A 23,989-nucleotide genomic window follows, 5' to 3' on the forward strand; every position below is an offset into this window, starting at 1 on the left:
GTTCCCTGGTTGCTGGCACCACAGCAGCAACATGCGCAGAGCAAATGGTCTGAGAGGGCCTCATACAACTGTTATAGGAAGCACATGGGCTTTTTTTTTTAGGTGAAAAGGCAATATGCCAGGTATAGTGAGATTTTAAAGTATAAAGCATATGCATTGATTTACACAGATATCCACACACGCACACCTACATATTCTCCAGTTTTGCAAATGGTATTGTTTGTGTGTATTAACTTAGTGGTCAGTTAGGCAGAGTTCGAGGGAGAAACAGGGTCCTGTCGATCCAGGCCAATGCTCCTGATTTGGCAGAATGAAACCCAAAGCTTTATGTCAAGAAACCTCTTTTTTTTATAGGAATTTTTTAATGCAAGTCTAAGGATTTTGCTACATTATGTCTTAATTAGTTACTTTGCAACATACATTTATTTGGATATTGTTTTTAATATTGTTTAATATTAGTTTGCTGACAACTTTTGGGGAGTTGCCCCCCCTGGTTTTGGTGGGATTTACTATTTTCACACGTTGGGAGGGCTTGCTTTTAACTGCAGGGTTGTCTGTCTGCTCTTATTATGATGGAGTGTTTGAGTGACTTTCTAGTGCCTCTTAGATCCTGGTGGTACATTTGAGCCTAGAAACAATCATTAAGTTTAATTAATTAACCACACACGTTTTTTACTTAAACCAAAACAGAGTTACGACAACGTACAGAACTCTTTGTAATTACATATCTGAGTTCTGTGAAATTTATTGTTTATATTAACAAACCTGGAGAAAGTCCAGTACAAACACCAGAATGCTACATGGCTACACTACCAAAGAAAACCAACTGGCATTGTAGATAATGATTCCCTCTGCCCCCATGGACCAAAGGATAATGGGGAAGGACTGTGTTTGCTAGAGAGTCTGTCTTTCAGATGAGATCTAAACACAACTGGATTATTAAAGATCCTTTGGTGTTCTTTACCAGAGAGGGTTTATTTCCCATATCCTGTGCCAAACTCCAGTGGGGGTGATAACAGTTGACACACCTGAGGTTACCTTTTTGAATGTATCTCTTCATTTCATATGTGCATAGCATGATGTCCTTTTGTGCACTGTAAATGTGGTGATGCTGGATGATTTTTACACATCTACTAAGCTTTGCCCCAGAGCTGGCTGCAATTGTAGATATAGAAAGGGAGTGTGTACATGTGGGTACATCTGTACTTCAGGCTGGAATGGATAATTCCATGAACAAATCCGTGCTAGCTATAATTCAGCTAGTGCAACTAAAAATAGCCACATAACCAGGGTGACATGAGCAGCAGGAATCATAGATAAGGGTTAAAAGAGACATTAGAAGGTCATCTAGTCCAACCCTGTTCAAAGCAGGACCAGGCCAACTAAATCTTTCCAGACAGGGCTTTGTCAAACCTCGCCTTAAAAACCTCCAAGGAGTGAGATTCCATCAGCTTTCTAGGCAACCCATACAACACTTCAGTAGTCCCCTCGTGAAATAGTTTTTCCTAATGTTGAACCTAGAACTCCTCCACTGCACCTTGAGACCATTGCTCCTTGTTTTGTTGTTTGTCACCACTGAGAATAATTTGGCTCTGCTCTCTTCAGAACCCCTCTTCATATGGTTGAAGGCTACTATCAAATCCCCACCTCATACCTCTTTTCTGCAGACTAAATAAGCCCAGTTCCCTCAGCGTCTCTCATAAGTCATTCACCAAATTTCATTGCCCTCCGCTGGATTCTCTCCAGTTTCTCCTCATCCTTTCTGTAGTGGTGGGGAGGGTCTAAAACTGGATACAGTACTGCAGACACTATATGGATTGCCTCACCAGTGCCAATTACAGGAGAATAATCACTTCCCTCAATATGCTAATATACCCCAATAGGCCATTAGCCACCTTGGCTACAAGGGCATACTGTAGGCTCATGTCCAGCTTCTCATCCACTGTAATCCCCAGGTCCTTTTTTGAAGAACTGCTACTTAGCTAGTCATTTTCCAGCTTGTGGCAATGCTTGAGATTCTTCTATCCTAAGTGTTGGACTCTGCATTTGGATGTTGTCATATTTGGATGTTGCCTTTTTGGATGTTGTCATATTTCTTTTGCTCCAGTCCTCCAATTTCTCTGGTCGCTCTGGACCCTATCCCTAACCTTCAGCATATCTACCTTTCCCCCTAGTTTATTGTCATCCACAAACCTGCTGAGAGTGCAACCCATCCCCTTGTCCAGATTGTTAATGAAGATGTTGAACAAAATCGGCTCCAGGATGAACCCCAGGGCACACCACTTGATACCACGTCCAACTAGATGGAAGCCACTGATCACTACCCACTGAGTCCAATGATCTAGCCAGCTCCCACTCCTCCTTAAAGTCCATTCTTCCAAGCCATCTTTCTTCATCTTGCTGGCAAGAGTACTGTATGAAAACTTTTGCTAAAGTCAATGTATATTATGTCCACCACTTTCACCCTGACCATATGCCAGTTATCTCGTCATAGATGGCCATGAGGTTGGTCAAGCATGACTTGCCCTGGGTGAATCCATGTTGACTGTTCCTGATTGCCTTCCTCTCCTCCAAGTGTTTCAAAATGAATTCCTTGAAGACCTGCTCCATGATTTTTTCCAGGGACTGAAGTGAGGCTGACTAGTCTGTAGCTCCCTGGATTCTCCTTCCCATTTTTATAGATTAGCACTATATTTGCCTTTTCCCGATACTCTGGGACTCCCCAGTCACTACGAGCTCTCAAAGATATGGCCAGTGGCTCTGCAATCACGTCAGCCACCTGTCTCAGAACATCTGGGTGCATTAGATCTGGCCCCATGAACCTCTGCAAGTCCAACTTTCCTAAAAAGTCCTTAACCTGTTCTTTCACCACTGAGGGCTGCCCAACTCCTTCACATACCATGCAGCAGTCTGGCAGCTGACTTTGTGGAGACCAAAGCAAAAAAATCATTAAGTTCTTTAGCTTTTTCCCCATTTTCTGTTACTAGGGTGCCTTCCCCATTCAGTAAGGAGCCCACACTAGGAGGGGCTAGTGGCCTGAGTGTGTGCCTATGGTCTGAGGTGGGATCATACTCAGCTGGCTAGACCTTCCTGCTGCATGCACTGGTGTGGTTACGCTTATTGTTAGCACCTTAAGTCGAACAGAGCAAGCCTGAGTATGTCTCCTCAAGGTGTTGACAAGGAAACTTAATAAATGTTGTCTTTCTAGCAGTGACCCTGGCTGAGGTTTCACTTGGCTTAATAGAGAGGAAGATTTTTTTCCTCTTAGTTTATATTAATGCACTGGTTTTGGCCTATAGACTACGACTATTTTTCATTTAAAGTGGTACATGAAAAGTGAAAGAGTTTTATGTCATCCCTCTTCATTCTCATCAGAATCCTCTTTCCCTGCCACGCATCAGCACATACTGCTTGAGTTTCCAAGGGCTTCAATAGTGCTCCATCTGGGAGAGGTTTTTCCATCTCGTGACAGTTTCCCTCAGAAGTCTCCGACTGCACCTCTCTCAGGGATTTGGTCAATCTCCAAATGGGCCCATGTCTAAAGCACCTGCTAGAGAATCCTCTTTATTTCCTCCATTACTTCCTTTTGCTTTCTCTGGGAAATTTAGAACTGCCTCCAGCACCTGTCCTGTACCTTCTGCTGTGAAAGGGGAGGACAGGAATCAGTTTAATTTATCTTGGCATGCTCAGTCTTTTCCATCATTTACCTGATGGTGCCTTACAGCTGCTTCTGTGGAGGTGCCCTCATTTCTACATGAAGCTCTTTCATTCTCTCCCTTTTGCTTTTCAGACTACTTTTGCGCTGTATTTGGGGCTACAAGCAGTTTGTATCTCTTAGCAGCCCGGTATTTCTACACTTCACATGTTTTCATTTGACTGTTTCCTGGTCCTAAAAATGTTCATCTCTTACAGCAGGAATATGCTGCTAATAATGCTCACTCCGAAGGGGACACAATACTGCATGACATGACCTAACCATTATGCACAGAGCTGTGATTATTTTAACTCTGCCATGCTATACTGTTCAGGTCCAAATGCTTTATGTCAAGCAGTGCAGAACACCAAAAATTCTGCAGCAGAATGGTGCAGGGCAGGAATGGTTCAGTTACTATCTGTATTGCTGTAGCACCTAGTGATCCCAATCAGAGACCTGGGTTCAGGTGCAGCAGGCGCTGTACAAACATACAATAAGAAGATGGCACCTGCCCTGAAGACGAGATGAGTCGAAGATAAGTGTGCATGATTTGGGATGTAAATGATTCCTCTGCACATGGACGTGTGGCAAAAGCAGCCACTTGTTTTGCGTGAGATGGATCTGGGGCTTTTTCATTCTTCACCACACTCTACAGCTGCAGTGATGCTGAGATCTTTGAGTCCAAGACACAATGCCATCCTGTTACTGTCTCCAGAATGTCTTCACTTCCTTGTACTCGCCATGCCGTAATCTAAAGTGTACGCTGAGGGCTGTACTAGCTGGTGGAGGGGTGGGTGTGTTTCCCTTGAAGGGAACGTTACACCTCTTGGGGCATAGAGATCTTTCCTTTCACGTCTCCTTTGCCAGAAACCACCCAGAAGTGGTATTTATTTTTATTTTTTTCTGAAAGGAGGAAATACCTCTGCACTCCCTGCAGGTTGGCACAGAGAAATCTCTGTCTCTGTCTCTGTGTGTCTGTCTCTCTCCCTCTATGGCCAAATCCCTAAAGTGTTTACATGGGTTTTTATTTCACTCCGTGTTATTTATTCATATTACAGTAGCTGCTGAGGCCCCCTCAGTGTGCCAAATACCACACACAGAGAAAGAGTCTATCCCTGACCCTAGGAAGCAGACATCTAAACTGACAAGACAAAGGGTAGCAGAGGGGAAATACCATCCCCAATGGAATTGCAACACAGAGAAGTTAAGGGTCAGATTTTTGGAAGGTATTTATTTATTGCTGTGATGAACATCGCAGGCCTAACTGACTTAGGAGCCTAAATAATTTTCAAAATGGATGAAGGCATTTAGGGGCCAAAATCCCATTGATGGATAGGGCAATTAGGTTCCTTACCCCATGCATCCCTTTTGCAAATGAGATTTAAGAGCCCAGACCAGATGTTGCAATACTGCGTGCAACAACGCTTAACTACACTGAAAACCCTGGGCCATGATGGCTTGTCCAGGGTCACACTGGGAGTGTGCAGTGGAGTCAGGACTCCACCCCTATCTCCTGAGTTCAGTGCAGTGCTTGAGCCACACATCAGCCTTTCCCTCTGATGGGGGAGAGAAGTCTGGGGAAACTTGCTGAAACAAGGCTGTAAGGATAAAGCCAAGGACTTTGTCCGCTTAAGTGAAGGGTTACGTCAGTCACTGGGAATGGGGGGATGCACTGAAACACAGTGAGAGTCTTGCTGTGCTTTGCTAGATCCTGAATTCCAATGTAAACCCATAAGAAGTCCTGTGGCACCTTACAGACTAGCAAATATTTTGGAGCATAAGCTTTCATGGGCAAAGACCCGCTGCGTCAGATGAAGTGGGTCTTTGCCCATGAAAGTTTATGGTCCAAAATTTGTTAGTCTGTAAGGTGCCAAAGGACTACTTGTTGTTTTTGAAGATACAGACTAACATGGCTACCTCTCTGATAAATGTAAACCCATCCCACTCCACTCTCTCTCTGAGCCTCCCTAAGACAGAGGGGGGATCCAGTTTGCCAGTGTTCTGCTGTCTTTAAGCTACATGGCCTTCACTTTGCACCACTCTAAAGGAGGAAATCATCCATGAGCACAAGATGCTGCTGCTTTCCCCTTGCTGGCTTATCATCCGGAATGCTCTGGACTCCCCTGACGTGCCTGGCTGGCCTCACTATTAGACAGGGAGCTGCAGGAGCTGTAGGCTACGTCTACACGTGAAGCCTACATCGAAGTAGCCTATTTCGATGTGGCGACATCGAAATAGGCTATTTCGATGAATAACGTCTACACGTCCTCCAGGGCTGGCAACGTCGATGTTCAACATCGACGTTGCGCAGCACGACATCGAAATAGGCGCTGCGAGGGAACGTCTACACGCCACAGTAGCACACATCGAAATAAGGGTGCCAGGCACAGCTGCAGACAGGGTCACAGGGCGGACTCAACAGCCAGCCGCTCCCTTAAAGGGCCCCTCCCAGACACACTTGCACTAAACAGCACAAGATACACAGAGCCGACAACGAGTTGCAGACCCTGTGCATGCAGCATGAATCCCCTGCTGCAGCAGCAGCAGCCAGAAGCCCTGGGCTAAAGGCTGCTGCCCACGGTGACCATAGAGCCCTGCACGGGCTGGAGAGACAGCATCTCTCAACCCCCCAGCTGATGGCTGCCATGGAGGACCCCACAATTTCGACGTTGCGGGACGCGGATTGTCTACACGGTCCCTACTTCGACGTTGAACGTCGAAGTAGGGCGCTATTCCGATCCCCTCATGAGGTTAGCGAGTTCGACGTCTCGCCGCCTAACGTCGAAGTTAACTTCGAAATAGCGCCCGACGCGTGTAGCCGCGACGGGTGCTATTTCGAAGTTAGTGCCGCTACTTCGAAGTAGCGTGCACGTGTAGACACAGCCGTAGTGTAGTAGCACTATCTCCACCTCCTTGTTGAGTAATTGGCACTTTATTGTTGCTGTGGCCATGACTACAATTAGGAATTAGCTGGTGATAATTTAAAAACAATAAACTTACACTTACATTACAATGTGATTTTTGGATCCTGATCTCATAGCTTTACCAGTTTGGCACTCAAGCTCCTTCTCAAAGAATTTGTAATAATTGCTCAGGGAGATTTTATTTCGTTTCTAGCAAATTACATTCCAGCTTACTCATTCCCAGCAACCTTGTGCGTGTCGATTTCAAGTATAATGTGCAGGGCTGGATGAGGTTGCCACTCAAGACACAAGCTATGTGTCTTCTGCGGCGAATGGGGAATTTACAGTGTTGCAGAACATTGTAAATGCAGGGAGGAAGTGAGAGGGGACATTACTCCAGAGTCACTGATTGCCTTGAAAGAATCAATACAAGTCTAATTAGGGGTAATCACTGGGCACATAGTTTCCTTTTAAAAGCTCAGTCTGAAAGTCTAGGATCTGAACTTCCAAAACTCAGCCAGGCCTTTCTCTTCTCTCTAGCTATGTCTGTTGGTGCTAGCATAAAGCCCTGGTCCACTACTGATTGTAGCAAGAGGGGCAGCTGTAGTGTAGACAGAGCTCCAGGGTAAATATCATGGTAGTTAAAGCTTAAGAGCCCTCTCTCAGCTATAACATCCACCCATGCTGCCATCAGCAGTGCACTCATGCGGTATTGACAGTTGTCAAACTTGTCAGTGCACAAGGACTCTGAATGAGAGTGGCAACCTCGTTTATCATGCATTTCAAGCTGCTGCCAGCCCTCATCTCATGCTGATAATGTTGTTGCTGCAAAGGATACGGAGACTGTTCTCACTGTCAGAGAACCATTGGACTGGGTTGTCATTTTAAAGTAGAAAAAAAAGCCTGTTCCACCTGGTTGACTCTTCTGTTGTGAGGACAGGTGCTAAGTGGTGATCCCACGGTACGCAGTGTCTGCATCCCGAAGAACTCGAATCACTTTGCAGATTAACAAATCCAACAGCAAGAGGCAACAGTACCCAGGAGTTGAGCACAAAGAATGGGACCCTGCCCAGTTTAAATTATGGGGGGAATTCCGTCTCTAGGAAGTATACAGTTACCCCCAAGGAATTTGGCCAGGATGCAGAGGTAAAGAACCCCTTGCCAAGAGCACCATGGGATCTTTAATTTCTAATTTCCCAGCATGCAGCAGTTAATATCAGATCTGTACAGGGAGAAGGTAGCTGTCACTTGAGATGTCAAAGGTGCTGAGGGTTGGGGGTTGGCTGCTTTTTATTCACTGCCCATCTTCAACCAAGTCTCATCTGTTCTGTTGCAGACGATTGGAAACTCGGGATCGGCTAATGGGATCCATCAACAGGATAAATCTCTCAAACAAGAGGTAGGTTGTACAATACGGAGCTATTTGAATATAAAAATGCACCAGACTGTGGGGTCTCCACTATGCCAGTGTACATCTGAGACAGGAGTCACACTCAAGGGGATGACTCTGACCAAGAACAATAGGTTTTGCATATCACTCATTCTTGAGTGTACTAGAACCATGCCCTGGAGCAGCTGAAACCAGAGGTGGGACTGGCCCAAAAGTGAATGTACAGATTTCAGCTGTCGCTGGAGGTGTTGACCAGAACTGGATCCTAGAGCTTCCCTTTATAAACAAAATAAAACCTTGCAAAGAGATTGGTTGTATGCATGCTGTGATGCCTTGGACAATTGACTTGGTACAGCTAAGAAGTTCCACTCCACATACACCTTCCAGATTGGACAGTTCTCCCAGACCAGGATTTGTCTCTCTCTTCCTGCGTCAGCACATGTTAGAACCTTCCTTAGCTCATCACATCTCTGTTTTCTCCTTTACACTCCTTGTGTATTTCACAATCTAGACCACTACGGAGGAGTTCGCGTTTGTGTTCTCTCAGGTTCTCAGAGCCTAGGGAGAAGGCCTCAGAATTAATCTGCTCACTAGAAGCGTGGGCTCATTTGAGTACAGCACTGGTAACTTGCAGTGGTATGGCCATTTCTGCACAGTCGTTGATTGTCCCTGTTTGCAGAAGAATGAGCATCCGCCCCTTGTCGGACTCTTGAAACATCAGGGATGCCAGGGGCTGGAGATGTGACACCGGACAGAAAGAACCAAAGCTCTGAGATGGCATCAAGCATTTTCTCTCTCAGAGGCTTGACTAGCTGGTTCTTGCTCACAGGCTCAGGATCTAGGCATTCACCATATGGGGCGGAGAGTCAAGAAGGAATTTCCCCCCAGATCAGATTGGCTGTACCCTGGGTGGGGGAAGTGATTTTGCCATCATCTGCAGCATGGATGGGTGCATCTCACTTGCCAGGGTGCTCTGGGTTTTACTTACTTAATCATTTCCCTGTCTTTGCAGTGGCCTTGTGCATTGGTACACCTCAGTCCCATGTTGTCTGCTTGTGATACATAATGGTCCAGTCTCCCATTGCCTGTAATGCTTTGGTGTCGTTTCAGTTTTTGGGTTAGTGTGTCGGTGCTGAGTGGTGCTGATGGCCTACAACAGGCAGAAAGTCAGAATAGATAATCTGGTGGTCCTGAACTCTATGGCTCTGTGAAATTTCCTGGCTTCCTTGGATAAATAGCCAGAGTGTCCTGAAATCTAGATCTGCTTTGATCACATGTTCATTGCTAAGGCCCCTGGTTTCATAAGTCTCATTTCTTCCAGGAGAAGCACTGATAGAGAAGAAGAGGTGGAGAGGATCATTTCATGCCACTACCTACTCCTGCCCACCAAAAGGAAAAGGATGCACTTCCTAAAGACTAGCACCAGTATTTTCACTTTAAAACAGGACAGTGTTTATAACATACTAACTGACCTAAGTAGGACAATCCGTTGGCTCGTATTTTCTAAAATGAGCATCATTCCAGAAGGAGCAGTATGGCAACCTACCTGTGTAAAGATCCTTTTGTTTTGCTTTCTTATCTTTATCGGTTTTGACTGTGGAATTTGTATTGACCAAGTGGACAATCTCACCTGAACAGTGTGGTCTGGATGACAGTTGATGGTGGCTGAAGCTCCAACAGTGATTCCAAGAACCCTAGAGGGGTTTGCTTGTGGCATTAGACAATTCCTAATCGTGCTCGCAAAAGCTGCACTCTGCCCACCAGGTAATCTCTGTCCCTTTCCTCCCCCCTCAGCCATGGGTAAAACCTGTGGGGCTGGCTGTGCTCAAGCCAGTAAATGTGTATTGGAAAAGACAAGTTAGTGGGACCATTTTCCTCTCCCTTCCCTGCATAGAAAAATCTCAGCTGTAGCACATGGAGACCCCACCTAGTGCTGTATAACAGCACAGATGGTGTCTCCTCTGATTTCGGGTGATGTAATTTATTTAAGCCATTTGTGAGGCAGTGTTTACTCTGAGCTGGTGAAGGGAAGGAGGCCTGTGGTTCAGGTGGATACAAATCTCAACCTCTTTCAGCAGGACCAGCTGGGCTGGGCCTCTGGGCAATGACCTATGGGTGCAAAGCTTTGGAGGCAGCTGGCCAGAACCTTCATAGGCATAGTTTTGAGGTTCTGAGTAAGCACGCGCACGCACACGCGCACACGCACACAGAGGATGTAGTCGCATTGGACAGACACACCTGTATGGTTTGAGTCACTGTGCCCCGTTCCCCACAGCATTTTTCTTGTTAGCAGGAAGAGCTGGGCTAACCTAGCGTTACGCTGCCTTGGGGTTGCCTCTCCTCTTTGCAGTTGTCTTTGGCTCTTGGGTACAGTATCCAAAGGAGCCCAGTGGCTGGGAGAAGGCTAATGTGCTGCTGTGAGCACCTGATACGAGGGATAGAGGATGACAGTGACCCAAATGCTTGGTCTAGAGTTGGAGTGTTTCAGCTGTAACCAGAGCAGATTTCAATTCCTTTCCTCTCTTTGCTGGGTGCCTCACACTGCCTCAACTGGCTGTAAGTGGGTGTTGGGAATGCGAGTTTGAGCCCCAAAACAATGCTAAGAGTTACACTTGTAAAGCAGGAGCCCCAAGCCCTGTGCGTAGACATCTAGGCACATCTGAGCACTCAGATTTGCACAGAAACCTGTTGACTTTGTGGATGCAGAGCACCAGATGGCACCTCCTGGTCTATCTGCAGTACCTGTCCATGTGGGAGGAGCCCCATTGCCTGTCGGTTATTTGCACATCCCACGGGCTGTATTCTAGCCTCAGTCTTTTTCCCTAACCTCCCGTTGGGCTGAATGGGGTTCTTGGGTGAAGTGGCCCTTTGCTCTAAAAAGGAGCATTCACCTTTCGATGCTCTGCAATCGTAGGGAGCTGAAGCAAATTCTTGAGCTCACTTCAAACCATGGGGAGGATGGGGCAGTGTCAGTGCCTGGAATGTGGGGCTGCCATACTGCCGCACTAGTAAAATGACTGATGTTTAATAGGAGATCCTTGGTGCTGGGGAAGAAGAGGCTCATTGTGGAAACAGCTGACTGGTCTTGATGCTGTTTGATCCTTCCCCCCACCTCTCTGAGGCAGTTAGTTGCGGAATCCCTTTTCACATCAAATGGTTTCCTCTTTCTCTGGAAATGGAGTCGTTTGCTCACATTTACTGTAGTGCAGCCATGTGACTCAGTGGTGGATATAAGGAGCTGGGCTCATGAAAGGGAGGCATGTAGCAGCCTACATTTGGTTAATGAGTTCAGAGTTAACAGGGGAGTTCAGGTGGGCAGGTCCTGCAGTGTGGGGCCAGCACCCTTTGCTTGTATACAAGAATCCAGCACTAATCGTTGCCTCTGGCTTGTTTCTCAAATATCCTCAGGGACTCAGGAGCCAAAAGCCCATTGACAGGCAATGGGACTAGACACCTGATTCCTGTAGTCGTCGTTGAAAATCCCAGCCCTAGTGCGCTACCTGTAATGACCAAGCCAAGTGAATGATCAGCAGGAGGTACCATTTTGGGGTGTTATTTTCAGAAGTGCCTAGCATAGGCCCCTGACTCTGCCCCCACTGCAATCTATGGTCAGATCCCCATTTACTTCAATGGGAGCCATCAGCCACATGCTTTGGAAAATGCCTTCTAGGGCCTAGGGCAGGCAGCACCCATGAGAGTGCCCAGGAGTACATGGGACTTACCAAAGAAGAAAGGGGGGTTGGTTTTGTAATTATTCTCTGCTTAATTTTTTGTGTGACAAGCCCCCGTTATTTAAAGAGAATTAAATAGTAATTTTGTGTTGCTTTGCAACCCACCTGCTTCCCCAGGTTCAGACTGGAGCTGCCCCCTGGCAGGTGCACTCTGAGGGCCAGTCCCCAGCTGGTCTGAATGGGGCAAAGCCTTGAAGCAAGGGGCACTGCATTGATTTAAACTAGTGGAGAATTTGACCTCTCAGGCCAGTGTGCGGGAGCTCATTCAGTTACAGGGGAGGCAGACAGGAGCCTGCTTTGTAAGCGGGCTTTGCTCTCCCCAGCTCTCTACGGTATTGCTCAGGGCGCAGCCTTTAAGGGAAAGCCCTACTAGAGCACTGGGCTGCACTGAATCTCACGCTGTCCTGTAAGCTCTCAATCTGCCCTTTGTGTAGAGATCTCTTTCCAGACGTGAGGAGAACCAGTTCTCCCAGGCAGCCCCAGGCTCTGCCCCTGTGCACCCAGCCACAAAGGATCAGTGCCCCATTCCCAGCTTGCCCTGCAGGCAGGAGAGTTACAACAGAATCACTTGCCCCTGCTCAGGAGAGCCCAGCCAGGAGCGGCACACCCCTAGAATGTGCATCACACAGGGTACAGTTCCTTCCTATGCATGGGTGAAACCCTGCAGAAGTGGAACAGGCACCAGAGACAGCAGGGCAGGATTTCCCTACTGCACACTGCTTGTGCTGGCATGCTCGTTCTCAAGTGCCAGCTGCATCTGTAGATCTTAAGAAACCAAATGGGAATGAAACCGAAAGTGACAAGCCTGAGGGTCCCCTCCCACTCTGTTTAGCTTCTTGCTGCTTTCACCCAGGTGCAGTGGTGCATGAAGTGCTCTCTAACTGTTGTGTATCTGGCATCCTCCATACGGGGGTGTCATCAAAGGGATGCTATCCAGCCAAATCCCAGCAGTGGGAGTTGGGTGCTTTATTCCCATTTGAAAATCTCTCCCATCAGCATTATTAATCTTAGTAATCTTGTTCAGCGCTTCAAATCTGAAGCATGATAGGTGGCTGCTTTCCCCTCAGTGACCTCTGTGGGTGTCCCCATTGTGTGCTCCCTGCTGGTGTCACACCCAGGACTGAGTTCTGAATCTGTTTTAGTGAACAAGAACTCCAGTGTGTGTGCAAGGTCAGAATTTTTCCTCTGTGGTTAAGGGATCTTGTGTTGAGCTGTCTGATCCACCCATGTGCCCATTCCCCACTGCAACTAAGGGTTTGCACAGTAGTTGAATCCACAGGACTTATGAGTCCACACTGTTGACTTTATAGCTATTGTATTTGTTAGGGGCTGGAAGAGTGTTTTGTTTTCCATCTGGAGGCTGAGAAAACATCAGAAGAATGAAGTCTCCATGCCAATTGGAGAGGCTCTTGAAGATCCAGATTAGCAACCTTTTCCCCTCCTCCGTACTAAAGACAACTCTTGTAAGTGTTTGGATGGCAGTTCTGGTTTTACCTTTTACAGAGTTCCGAAAAGTGACGCGGGGACACAGTCCCATGTTAACACCGTTCCCTAGTCCTGGGTCCTAATTTTGTAGACTTACTACTGCCCCATCCCCTTCTCTGATCAGTCCCTTTGACTGTCACTGGACATGCATGATGGTTTCGTTGAAACAAACAGAAAGATGCAAATGAAACCTTCACAGAGATTCCAATCCCCTGTTGTTACAGCAACTTTTAGCAGTTCACCACTATCTTGTAGGGAATTATAATCCACTAAAATCTATAGGCCTCCTTGTAAGTTACCAGAATAAAGGCGATAGTAGATGTATAAATGGATGATAACATTTTACCCGTACAGTATGTATTACAATTTTGTAGCTTAGTCATTTTTTGGCTATCAAATTTTGTGAGTAAGATAAAAAAAGAAATGGTTTGACCGCTAATGTTTATTTTGTTACTTGATTCTTCCCCTCTCTCCATGTACAAACACTGTACAAATCTTAGTCGGTTGAGTGTAACTACGACAGATATGTATTAATGTACCACAGAACCCAATAGCAGCTTGCTAAAGTGTGGTGAGCTCATACTAAAACAATAAAACTTGTGGCTAAAGTCAGGTGCGCCCTCCTTTTCCATCCCAGAGCACACAGGCCCAGGTGGTACACACTTGCTGACGAACTGGCAGTCAGAATGTTACTTCTTCCCAACTGAACAGACGAATGTTGGGGAAGGGATCTCACATGTGGCGGGGAGGAGCTTGGTGATCACAGGGCATCTTGGATCAGATTCAGGCTTGGCATGAGTGAACTGTGGAGCCTTTTATGGGTCTGGGTACTGCTAGACTTTATTGGAAGGGCTGCACATCCCTGCTTCTGCTTCTGCTCCCGCTCCCATTGACATCGCTAAATGGACTCCTGTGAGAGACTACCAAATACACCCCACGAAGGCCAGACTTCACCTTGGGCATTGCCTAAGCTGGATTGCACCAGCACAAGTAGCCAGCAAGAGGTGTAGCTGGTGATCAGTCCAGTGTCTGATGTTGCAAACATCCAACTGCCTCAACCACTAGCTGACAGTCCCAGCAGAGAAGCTGCAGGCTGACCTTTCCTCTGCCCATTAGAGGTCAGTGTTCAAACACATACACAGTGGAGGAGGTGGCTACTGCCTTGCTCTTTGCAGAGTGGCCTTTGGCTACCAGAGGGGGTCAATTCAGCACTTTTCCCATGCACTCAATTCAATCGCAAATATATTTTTTTTTTTTAGTGGGGGGAGGTGGAGGAAGAGCTTAAAACATGCACATAGAGGTGGGGAATGAATTTCCAAAGCCATCTGCCTGCAATCTGGCATCGCTTCTTATGAAAGTCAGCCTTAAAGGGTGTCAAGGAGTTGATTTACACTGGTTCTTGGTGGATGCTAATGTTCACGTTAATATATGTTTAATCAAATGCCTATATACAAACTAAGTGCAGAAATAAATGCACTGAGATTGCTATGAAGCAGAAGCTGTAAATTAGTCAGGGATGCAATTGTAAGGGTCCCTTGAAAGGAATAGGGGAAGGCACCTCGGAAAAACTTGAAAGTGTGAACGTAGATGAGGCAGATAAAGGTGAGAAAGGAAACAGACACACAAAGACACTGTGACTTGGCGGAGCTGGAAATAGAACCTTGATCTCCTGAGTCCACAGCTAACATCTTACCTACAAGCCCAGCTCATGTGGCCTTCTGTGAAAGGGGGATCCACGTGCTACAGAACAGGGGAAGGAGCAGTAGGCATATTGCTCCCCTGGGTCTGCCCTTCTGGACAGGGCCAAGTCCAGCTCCTTTCTCCACCAGTCCAGAAGGCCTGGGTGCAATCCAGCATACCCCCAGTGGGAGACTCACCAAGGGGGGTATGCAGAAACCCAGGAGCCATCTCCCCTGATGCAGGGCTGGAAAGGCAGACAGCATCTTTGGAAAAGGCCAAATCAAAAGGCCTTGGTGCAGTACTTCCAGGTGCTGCCCCCAGCACAGGCAGTGGTGAGAAGCCATGAGTAGCCCTGAGGGGTTTAGTGCTCATGGGAGGTCTGCAAAAATCTTCCCCCCACTCCTTCCGAGCCAGAAGAAACCAGTAGTCCTGTAGCACTTTAAAGACTAACAAAATGATTTATTAGGTGATGAGCTTTTGTGGGACGGATCCACTTCTTCAGAGCTATAGCCTTTCCAGTCCAGACGCAGATATATATAGTACAGAGGTCCAAAAAGATCTCAGTAAAAACTGACAAATCAAATACATGAACTGAAGGAGGTGGGTCGGGGTGAGTGGTGTTAAGTGTCTTGCCTGATATAATTATGAACATCAAAGGAAGTCCTTGTAATGCATGAGATAATTGCTGTCCCTGTTCATATGAAGTGTTAATGTGTTGAATTTGAATATGAAGCCCACTTCACAAATCTTCCTATGTAATCTGCTTTTAAAGTCTCTTTGTTGTAGGTCACTTATTCTCAGGTCTTCAACAGAATGGCCCACTCCATTGAAATGTGTACTGACCGACTTACATGTATTGAGATTCCTAATGTCTGCTCTGTGTCCATTCATTTTTTGGCAAAGTTTTTGCCTGGTTTGTCCAATGTACATAGTAGAGAGGCATTGCTGGCATACGATGGCATATATAACATTGGTTGATCTACAGGAGAATGAGCCCCTGATCTTGTAATTAACATGGTTAGGTCCAGTGATGATATCCCCGGAATAAATCTGTGGAAAAAGTTGGCAATGGGGTTTGTTGCAAGGAAAAGTTCCAGGATTAGTATTATTGTGGTGCAGCCTGTGATTGGTAGTGAAAAGCTTCATTAGGTTGGGAGGTTGTCTATAGAAGAGAAGAGGCCTGTCACCTAAGGCCTTCTGAAGTGTAGCATCATAATTTAGAATAGGTTGTAGGTTTTTAATGATGTGTTCCAGGGGTTTGAGCTGGGAGCTATAGGTAATGACAAGTGGTGTTCTGTTATTGACCTTCTTGGGCCTATATTGAAATAGTTGGTTTTTGGGTTTCTCCAAGCCATTACAATTGATTCCCCAGCCTTGCAGACTCCCTCCTATTACACCTTGTGGTCAGTGGGCCATAGCGCATGGCTAATGTGTGCAGGATTTGGCCCTTAAGGGAAGAAAGAAGGGCTGCACAGCTGGTGGGTTGGTGAAGTGGCTGCCAGCATCTCAAGTGCATCATGGTGCATTGGCTTGGTGGTGCATTGCTGCTAACTAGGTGGGCATTTACCTACAGAAAACAACTAGTTCTCTTGCATGACCTTGGAAGGATTTGGAATTTCCCCAGCCCAATGAACTGGCCTGATGGAAGCCCAGGCTGCACTGGGACAGCTCCCAAAGGACCAGGTTCACACTTGCAGAATGGTTCAGGAGGCTGTGTGTGGCAGAGCATCTCAATGGAGCTGCTGGAGAGCAAGCTCTTCTAACATCTGTCCCAGTCTAGGCACAGTCACCCAGGGGCCTAGAACAGAGATGGGCATCCTGGGCTAGTTGAGTGAAGCATATGAATGACCCTCTGTCTTAGTGGGCTGTAAGATTGTTGTAACCAAGACAGTCCTCTTTCTTGAACTGTGATGCCCAGAACTGGACACAATGCTCCAAGTGAGGGCGGATAGTTGAGCAGAAGAACGGCTTCTTGTGTCTCGCTGATGACACTCCTGTTAATGCATCCCAGAATCATGTTTGCTTTTTTGCTATCATCGAGGTTCAGGGAAAGGGAGGTCAGAGACAGGCAGCCATGGTGCGGTCTCTCTATGTGGTGTGCATTGGGGAACTGGCTCAGTATGTCACAATGCGCTGTTTACCCCCCACCTGCTCTGTGTCCAGTGAGGGAAGTTAGCGGGGCCTTGCCTGCCACCCACAGCAGAAAAAAAGGACCGAATCTGGGATGAAAGACTGAGCTTTGCCTTCGGGAAGCTGTGGCTGCCAGGGCTGAAGTAAACGCAACTGAGGAGGGTTTCAAATCCAGTTCTCCTACGTGAATGGACACAGCAGCCTCCTGAAGGTCTCTTCAGCACCCCCATTGCCAGAACAGGTGAGCCCCTCCCAAGCCACCTCCTAATGAGGAACCGTATCCTGAGGGGAAACTGAGGCATAGACGGGGAGAAAATTGTACCTGGGCTTTCCAAGTCTGAGGTTTGAGCCCTGAGCACTGGGCCCTCAAGCAGAGCTTTAGTGCTGTCAGCCAGCTGCCCTCTGTAAGATGGAGGGGGTCACAGCTCTTGTCCCAGACTCATCAGGGGCTGAAGGCCTCTGCCATAAGCCCCAGCCTCAGGGATGTTTGCATCATGAGGGTGCCATGAAATGCCCTTCAGGTGTGACAGTCTGTGAAGAACAAGCTGTCAGCAGATGACACACAGGAGGAAATCCCTTGCGTTCAAATACAAGCAAACCCCCCAACCCTGCCCCCATCAACCCTCCAGACCATTAAACCAAGGGCTTGTCAGCAGCCCCGCCACCGGGTTGTGAATGGCTCTTCTCTGTGTCTCCTAATGCACCTGTTTGGAAACTCTGGCTTGTCGTTGCTTCGAGTGGCCATTGAGGGGTGCTGTGGCCCCTTGTAAAACGTAGTCCTTGTTTTCCACAACAGGGCAGCCTGTATGTGTCCTTCAGAGGGTAAAATCCCAGCCCTAGGTGCTGCTGTATCCTTAGAAGGAAACTGATTGAGATGTTGCTAGCAAAGCCTTTACCTACATTGCAACTAGATGGATTTGCTTTTCCATGATGTCACTCATGAAAGGCTCAGGGAGCACGAGAACATCTCTCCGTAGAACAGCTACAGCATGAGAAGAACAGAGGCAACAGCCCCATCATCACCCCGTCTCTCTGCCTCAGCCCTGTGCGCTCCAGCCTATGGGCTTCTCTGCTGGGGCTGCTGCCATTCTGGTGTAGCGCGCTCCAGAGAATAGCATCACAGGGCTGGAAGGCACCTCAGAAGGTCATGGAGTGCAACTCCCTGCCCAAAGCAGGACCAATGCCAACAAAATCCTCCCAGGCAGGGTAGACGGAGGGTCTCCCGCCTCCAGCGTGTGACCAGCTGTCCCTAGAGAGACTCAACATCACCAATTAATTTCCCGTCCCCCTGGCCTAACAGCCACCAGCACTCCCGCCGATGTAACTTCCCCACCACCTCTGAATAGATAAGTCTGAGCAGAGCTGTCCTGTCCATAGGACAAACTGGAGCAGCCACCCCAAGCCCTGTGCTTTTGGGGGCCTCACAGCAGCTGCCCCAAGCATCCTATGGCCGGGAGTGACGGGGGGGTTACCTGAAGCTGAGGGTCGGATGGTGGAGGCAGCAAGGGTGCCCCACATGGGCGGAGGGAGCGTGTTCTGCCCTGCTGAGTCATGCCACACCCCTCCCAGTCCGCTGCGCTTCTCTATACCCCCGGCAAGCCCCTCCAGTTCCTGTCCCCTGCGGAGAAGTGAGGCATAGCAGGCCAAGAGTGGGCTGCAGTGCAGCAGGCTCCTGCTGCCCACTTGGTGAGTTCCAGGGGAGGTGAAGAAACACCCTCTGCCTCTGCCGCCCGACCCTCAACCCCAGGTAACCCCCGTGCCCCATTGCTTGTGGGGATGATAAAGGGACAGGGTGGAGCCTGAGGCCCTCTGGGGGGAGGTTGCCCGCGGCCCTGCCCTGCTCTCAGGTCAGCCCTGGGTGTGAGCAGTTGAGCAAACCTACAGCCACACTTCAGAGGACAGAATAGCAAATCACTAACTTCTGTATAACCACCTGCAGGACTTGAACTTGGGACCTCAGGAGCTGCTACAGTTTGAGCTAAAAGCCATCTGGCTATCAGTTAAGGCTGTAGTGGTTGCTCTCCTGTAAGTGGTCTACGTGCCACTACATGGGACAGTGAACCACAGCCCTAGGTGCGTGGGTTACACCTGCTCAGAGGAAGGTGACTTCAAATCTCATTGTTTAAATTCACTTTGCAATTCACCAAGTGCATATTCACCCTCCAGGGCTGGTGTATTTGGCCATCCTTAGGGATAATACCGTAGCACAAGCCTCTGTCTGCAGACTTGTGTTTCAGTGCTGTCACCAAACAGTGCTGATTAATAAAACACGAGGGTTAAAGACGCCTAAGTCGCCCAGAGGAGGGGTGGATAAGCTCTGCAAACAACTGTATTTAATTTTATTTCTATCACAGCAATGCAAAGCTCAGGAGCCCTCTGCACAGTCAGATGAGTCGCTCAGGTTACAGGTGCGGGGCCCAAGTGTACGTGGATGGTGGTGCGTTCCAGTGGCTCTGCAGGATCGGATACTGCGTGATGCAGGCAGACGGCAGGCGTGGGTAAGGATTCCAGCCCTAGAATTCTAGGATCCTATGAATTCTATGACACGTGGGATGCCTCTTTGCGAGAGCCCCATTCCCTTCAGTGGCTGTAAACATTCCCAGACCACCTCTGCCTGGCCACTAGACTGCAGCACTACTGTGCAGGCACAGGGCTGGGAACAGACCAGCACCTTTCATCAGCTGCCTGTTAACCCTCCGCAAAAACGGCACCTTTTGAACTCATCCCAGTGGAAAGGTACGGTCCTGCCCCTCCCTGAGCAGCTTCTACCTGCCCTCCACTGCCACATGCTGCCAGTCAATTGGACTGGTAATGATCATATCCCTGAGCCAACCTGCTGGGGTAGGAGGTGGACACAGGTGCTGTGGAGGGCCCTCTGACCCTGCGTGGGAGTGAGTTTCACACGCCGCTAACATCGGGCCATAAAGGGGCTGTATCAGGACCCCTGTTGTCGAATAGTAGAAATAGCTGCTGTGGGGGGTTGGTAAACAGTAAGCACGAGGCCTACCAGAGTGCTAACTCGTTAACCAGCCCACTGTGAACTCTGGTGGTGGCCAGCTGCCAGGCAGTGGGACCTCACCACTGCAATGGGGCCAGCTGTTGGCTCCCAGTGCACATGGAAGGGTCAGGTGGAGGGCCAGGCAGCAGGCCCTGAGTTAAAAGAGGTAACCTTGATTTACTCAACTTGACTTAAACCCTGGTACTCTGTTTTATTGCTCCTCCTAGATCCACCTGCATTGGTTTTCCCCTCTCAGCCCTCAGTAAATAAATACAGGTTGAACCACTCTAATCCGGCACTCTGTAGTCCAGCAACATCTGTAATCCAGCATGATTTTAGTTAGCTGGATGACCACTTTCCTGTTTGTTTACAACCACCAGGCCTGGCTCTGTGTTCTGCGCTGTTGCTTGGCTGTAAGTTACCCCAAATGTCTTCTAAGAGCCCAGTAAGCAGTGGAAGTGTTGGTAATGCTGCTAGACAATATTGGCCTCCTGTAGTCTGGCGAATTCTCTCATCTGGCACTGGTCAGGTCCTGAAGGTGCAGACTTAGAGAGGTTCAACTTGTATGTCCCTTTCCCATATTTATTGCATTCTCCCACTATGGCCGTGTCTACACGTGCACACTACTTCGAAGTAGCGGCACCAACTTCGAAATAGCGCCCGTCACGGCTACACGTGTTGGGCGCTATTTCAAAGTTGAAATCGACGTTAGGTGGCAAGACGTCGAAGTCGTTAACCCCATGAGGGGATGGGAATAGCGCCCTACTTCGAAGTTGAATGTCGAAGTAGGGCACGTGTAGACGATCTGCGTCCCGCACCATCAAAATAGCGGGGTCCGCCATGGCAGCCATCAGCTGAGGGGTTGAGAGACGCTCTCTCTTCAGCCCCTGTGGGGCTGTATGGTCATCGTGTGCAGCAGCCCTTAGCCCAGGGCTTCCGGCTGCTGCTGCCGCAGCCGGGGATCCATGCTGCATGCACAGGGTCTGCAACCAGTTGTCGGCTCTGTGGATCTTGTGTTGTTTAGTGCAACTGTGTCTGGGAGGGGCCCTTTAAGGGAGTGGCTTGCTGTTGAGTCTGCCCTGTGACCCTGTCTGCAGCTGTTCCTGGCACCCTTATTTTGATGTGTCTTCATGCACGTGGGACAGAAGAACCCCAAGCATTGTTACAGGTTGGGGACTGACTGGTTAAATAGCAGTGCAGCGGAAAATGACCTGGGGATTACAGTGGATGAGAGGCTGGATATGAGTCAACAGTGTGCCCTTGTAGCCAAGAAGGCCAATGGCTTATTGGAGTGCATTAGGACAAGCATTTCCAGCAGATCTAGAGAAGTTGTTATTCCCCTTTATTTGGCACTGGTGAGGCCACATCTAGAATTCTGGGGCCCTCACCGTGGAAAGGATGTGGATGATCTGGAGAGAGTTTAGCTGAGAGCAACCAAAATTATTAAGGGGCTTGAGCATATGAGGGATTTGGGCTTATTTAGTTTGCAGAAGAGAAGAGTGAGGGGTGATTTGATGGCAGCCTTCAACTTCCTGAAGAGGAACTCTAAAGAGGATGGAGAGAGGTTGTTTACAGTAGTGGCAGATGGCAGAACAGGGAGCAATGGTCTCAAGTGGCAGCAGAGGAGGTCTTGGTGGGATATTTGGAAAAACTATTTCACCAGGAGGGTGGTGAAGCACAGGAATGTATTACTGAGAGTGGTGATGGAAACTCCTTCCCCAGAGGTTTTTAAGTCCTGGCTTGACAAAGTCCTGGCTGGGATGATTTAGTTGGGGTTGATCCTGCTTTGGGCGAGGGGCTGGACTAGATGACTTCCTGAGGTCCCTTCCAGCCCTGGGATTCTAAGTCCTGAGCTCTAATCCCAGTTCTGGTATTAGCTCCTGTGGTGGCCTTTAGCTGTTTAAAGCCCATTGATTGCCAGTGAGCCTTTGACTGCTAAGTACCTAAATCCCTTGGGAAAATGAGATTTAGGATCCAAAACAAGGTGCTGCAATGTTGAGCACAGCAGCATTTTTACAGACCCAGGTCTTAACCCCATGTGTCTCAAATGTGGCCACAACTTTCTAGAAGCTGTGATGGGGCAGGGGCAGGGGAGGAGGGGAAGCAGTGCTCCCTGCCCTGCTGCTCCTGGATGCAGTCTTCTTGTTGGCTCCTGGGGCTTCCAGCTGGGCCCTGCTTTTCTCTGGAAATGCCTGAGACAAAAAGCTGGAGGAGCAGGCAGCTGATGAGTTCCCCACCTTCCCAGCTGTGGTGGGGCTTAGGCTATGAACTTCAGCCCACCGTGGCTTGGAAGGCTGGGGCCACTGTCCCCCAGCAGCCCCATGTGGGGCAGCACAGGCTGGAGCCCCCCACGGAAGTGCAGGCTTGGGCTGGAGTCTGGCTCCCAGCAGCAGACAGCAGGGGTCTGGCTTATGTGGGAGCTATACCAGGGGCCTCCCCTGGTCCTGAAAATTCTCTCATTTGGGACTGGTCAGATCCTGACCTGGCTGAACCAGGCAGGTGCAACTTGTAGAGAGAGGATAAAAAGGCAGCTACAGAATCACAGAACACTAGAACCAGAAGAAACTTCGAGATTATCAAGTCCACTCCCTTGCCTTCACAGGACAAAGGGTGTATCTGTGTTGCCAGTAGCTGGAGCTTCAGCTGTCTTAAGGCTTGGAGGGTGTAAAGTCCTGGTCTTACCATATGGGTTATTATAACTGTGGCGATGCATCAGGATTTGGTTGTTGTGCCCGGGCATTATTACTGTGAATTATTAGTTGGGGAGGTACTTTTAGGAGCCCCAGTGTGGCCCAGTGTGTTCGGCACTGTACAAACACAGAACAAAAACATGGTGCCTGCCCCAAATAGCTTCCATGCTAAGTAAATGCTGAGGGGAGTTCATGTCTCTGCAGTAGTTTGGTGAGGAAGGGGCAAATATTGTTAATAAAATAATGTAAAGGGATGCCCGGAACAAAAAGGGATGATTCAGTACATCTAAAAGCAACAGGCCAGATTCTGGTCTCCCCCACTCTGGTTTCCCTCAGTGTAACTCTGCAGACTGGATGGAGTTACCCCTGATTTATATTGGATCAGAAGGAAGCCTGGTGTTCCCAATGAGATTAAACGGTAAAGTCCCATTCCAGAGCCGTTGACCAGAAGGAGCCGCTGTCTGGTCTAACCTGGCTAGGATTCAATTCCAGTGAAAGGTCAGTGCCTCATGGCGGACAGGGTGAAGGCCTGTTCTGGCTGTGAACTCCAGCTGTGAGGAGGTGTCCACATTCCTCTGGTTACTGGCAAAAGTGGTGGGGCTGCCCTGCTCTCTCTTTCCAGGCCACCATGTGGTGCCACAAGCTGGTGCATGACATGAACTCCTTCTGGCCAGGCGATGGAAACCCATTTGCCCAGAGAGCAGTGTGCAGGCAGGGACTAGAGGAGGGCGTGGAAGCAGAGTGCGAAGTCAAATGGCCAGAACTGAGGCGGTGAGCAAGCCTACTCACAAAGGAACGGGAGTCTGGGGTGGTGGCAATGTGCTCAGGGCTCACTTGTAGAAGACTCCTATTGGAGGCGTGACACAGGCAGGAGGCGTAGCCAAACCAGCCCCAGAGGTGTCTCCCACCTGAAACCAGTGTTCCCTCTAATTTTGTCCATTCCCAGGCAGAATAAATTTTGTTATGTGCACCCAGGCATGTGAACCACCAGCAGAAACACATGCTGACCACTGTGGGTGGCTTTGGACGCTCTGGTAATCAGCTGGGCAGCGCCTGCATCTCTCCTGGGTGGCTGCCCAAGCACTCAGCTTATGGAGAACACTGCCTGAAATGCACACATGGCTCACTGGCCCTGCCCTGCTCTGCACTCTGGATCCAGTGCAAGGGGCATCACAGCATGAGCAGAGCAGGGATGTAGGTAGGAATATTCTGGGAGGAGGGCTGTCAGTGATGTACCCCTTTCTCCATTCAGAAAGCGCTGAGCAGCCTCCCTGGTGCTCTGGCCAGA

At 48.7% G+C, this 23,989-nt stretch overlaps 1 protein-coding gene across 4 annotated transcripts in view; it reads left to right on the forward strand.

Moving 5' to 3' along the window:
* The window catches only part of CLIP2 (CAP-Gly domain containing linker protein 2), a 158,231-nt gene extending 144,425 nt beyond the window's left edge, over positions 1–13,806 (forward strand). For 3 of the 4 annotated variants that reach the window (XM_075013815.1, XM_075013814.1, XM_075013817.1), the window contains 2 exons: positions 7,934–7,996; positions 9,309–13,806. In XM_075013815.1, coding sequence (XP_074869916.1) covers positions 7,934–7,996; positions 9,309–9,320 — 75 coding nt within the window. In that variant the 3' untranslated portion in view covers positions 9,321–13,806. The remainder of the gene's footprint in view (positions 1–7,933; positions 7,997–9,308) is intronic. The other variant, XR_012648124.1, reaches the window with a different exon arrangement.
* The last annotated feature ends 10,183 nt before the right edge of the window (positions 13,807–23,989 follow it).

Source organism: Carettochelys insculpta, chromosome 19 (genome assembly GCF_033958435.1).
Source record: "Carettochelys insculpta isolate YL-2023 chromosome 19, ASM3395843v1, whole genome shotgun sequence".
Classification (NCBI taxonomy): domain Eukaryota; kingdom Metazoa; phylum Chordata; order Testudines; family Carettochelyidae; genus Carettochelys; species Carettochelys insculpta.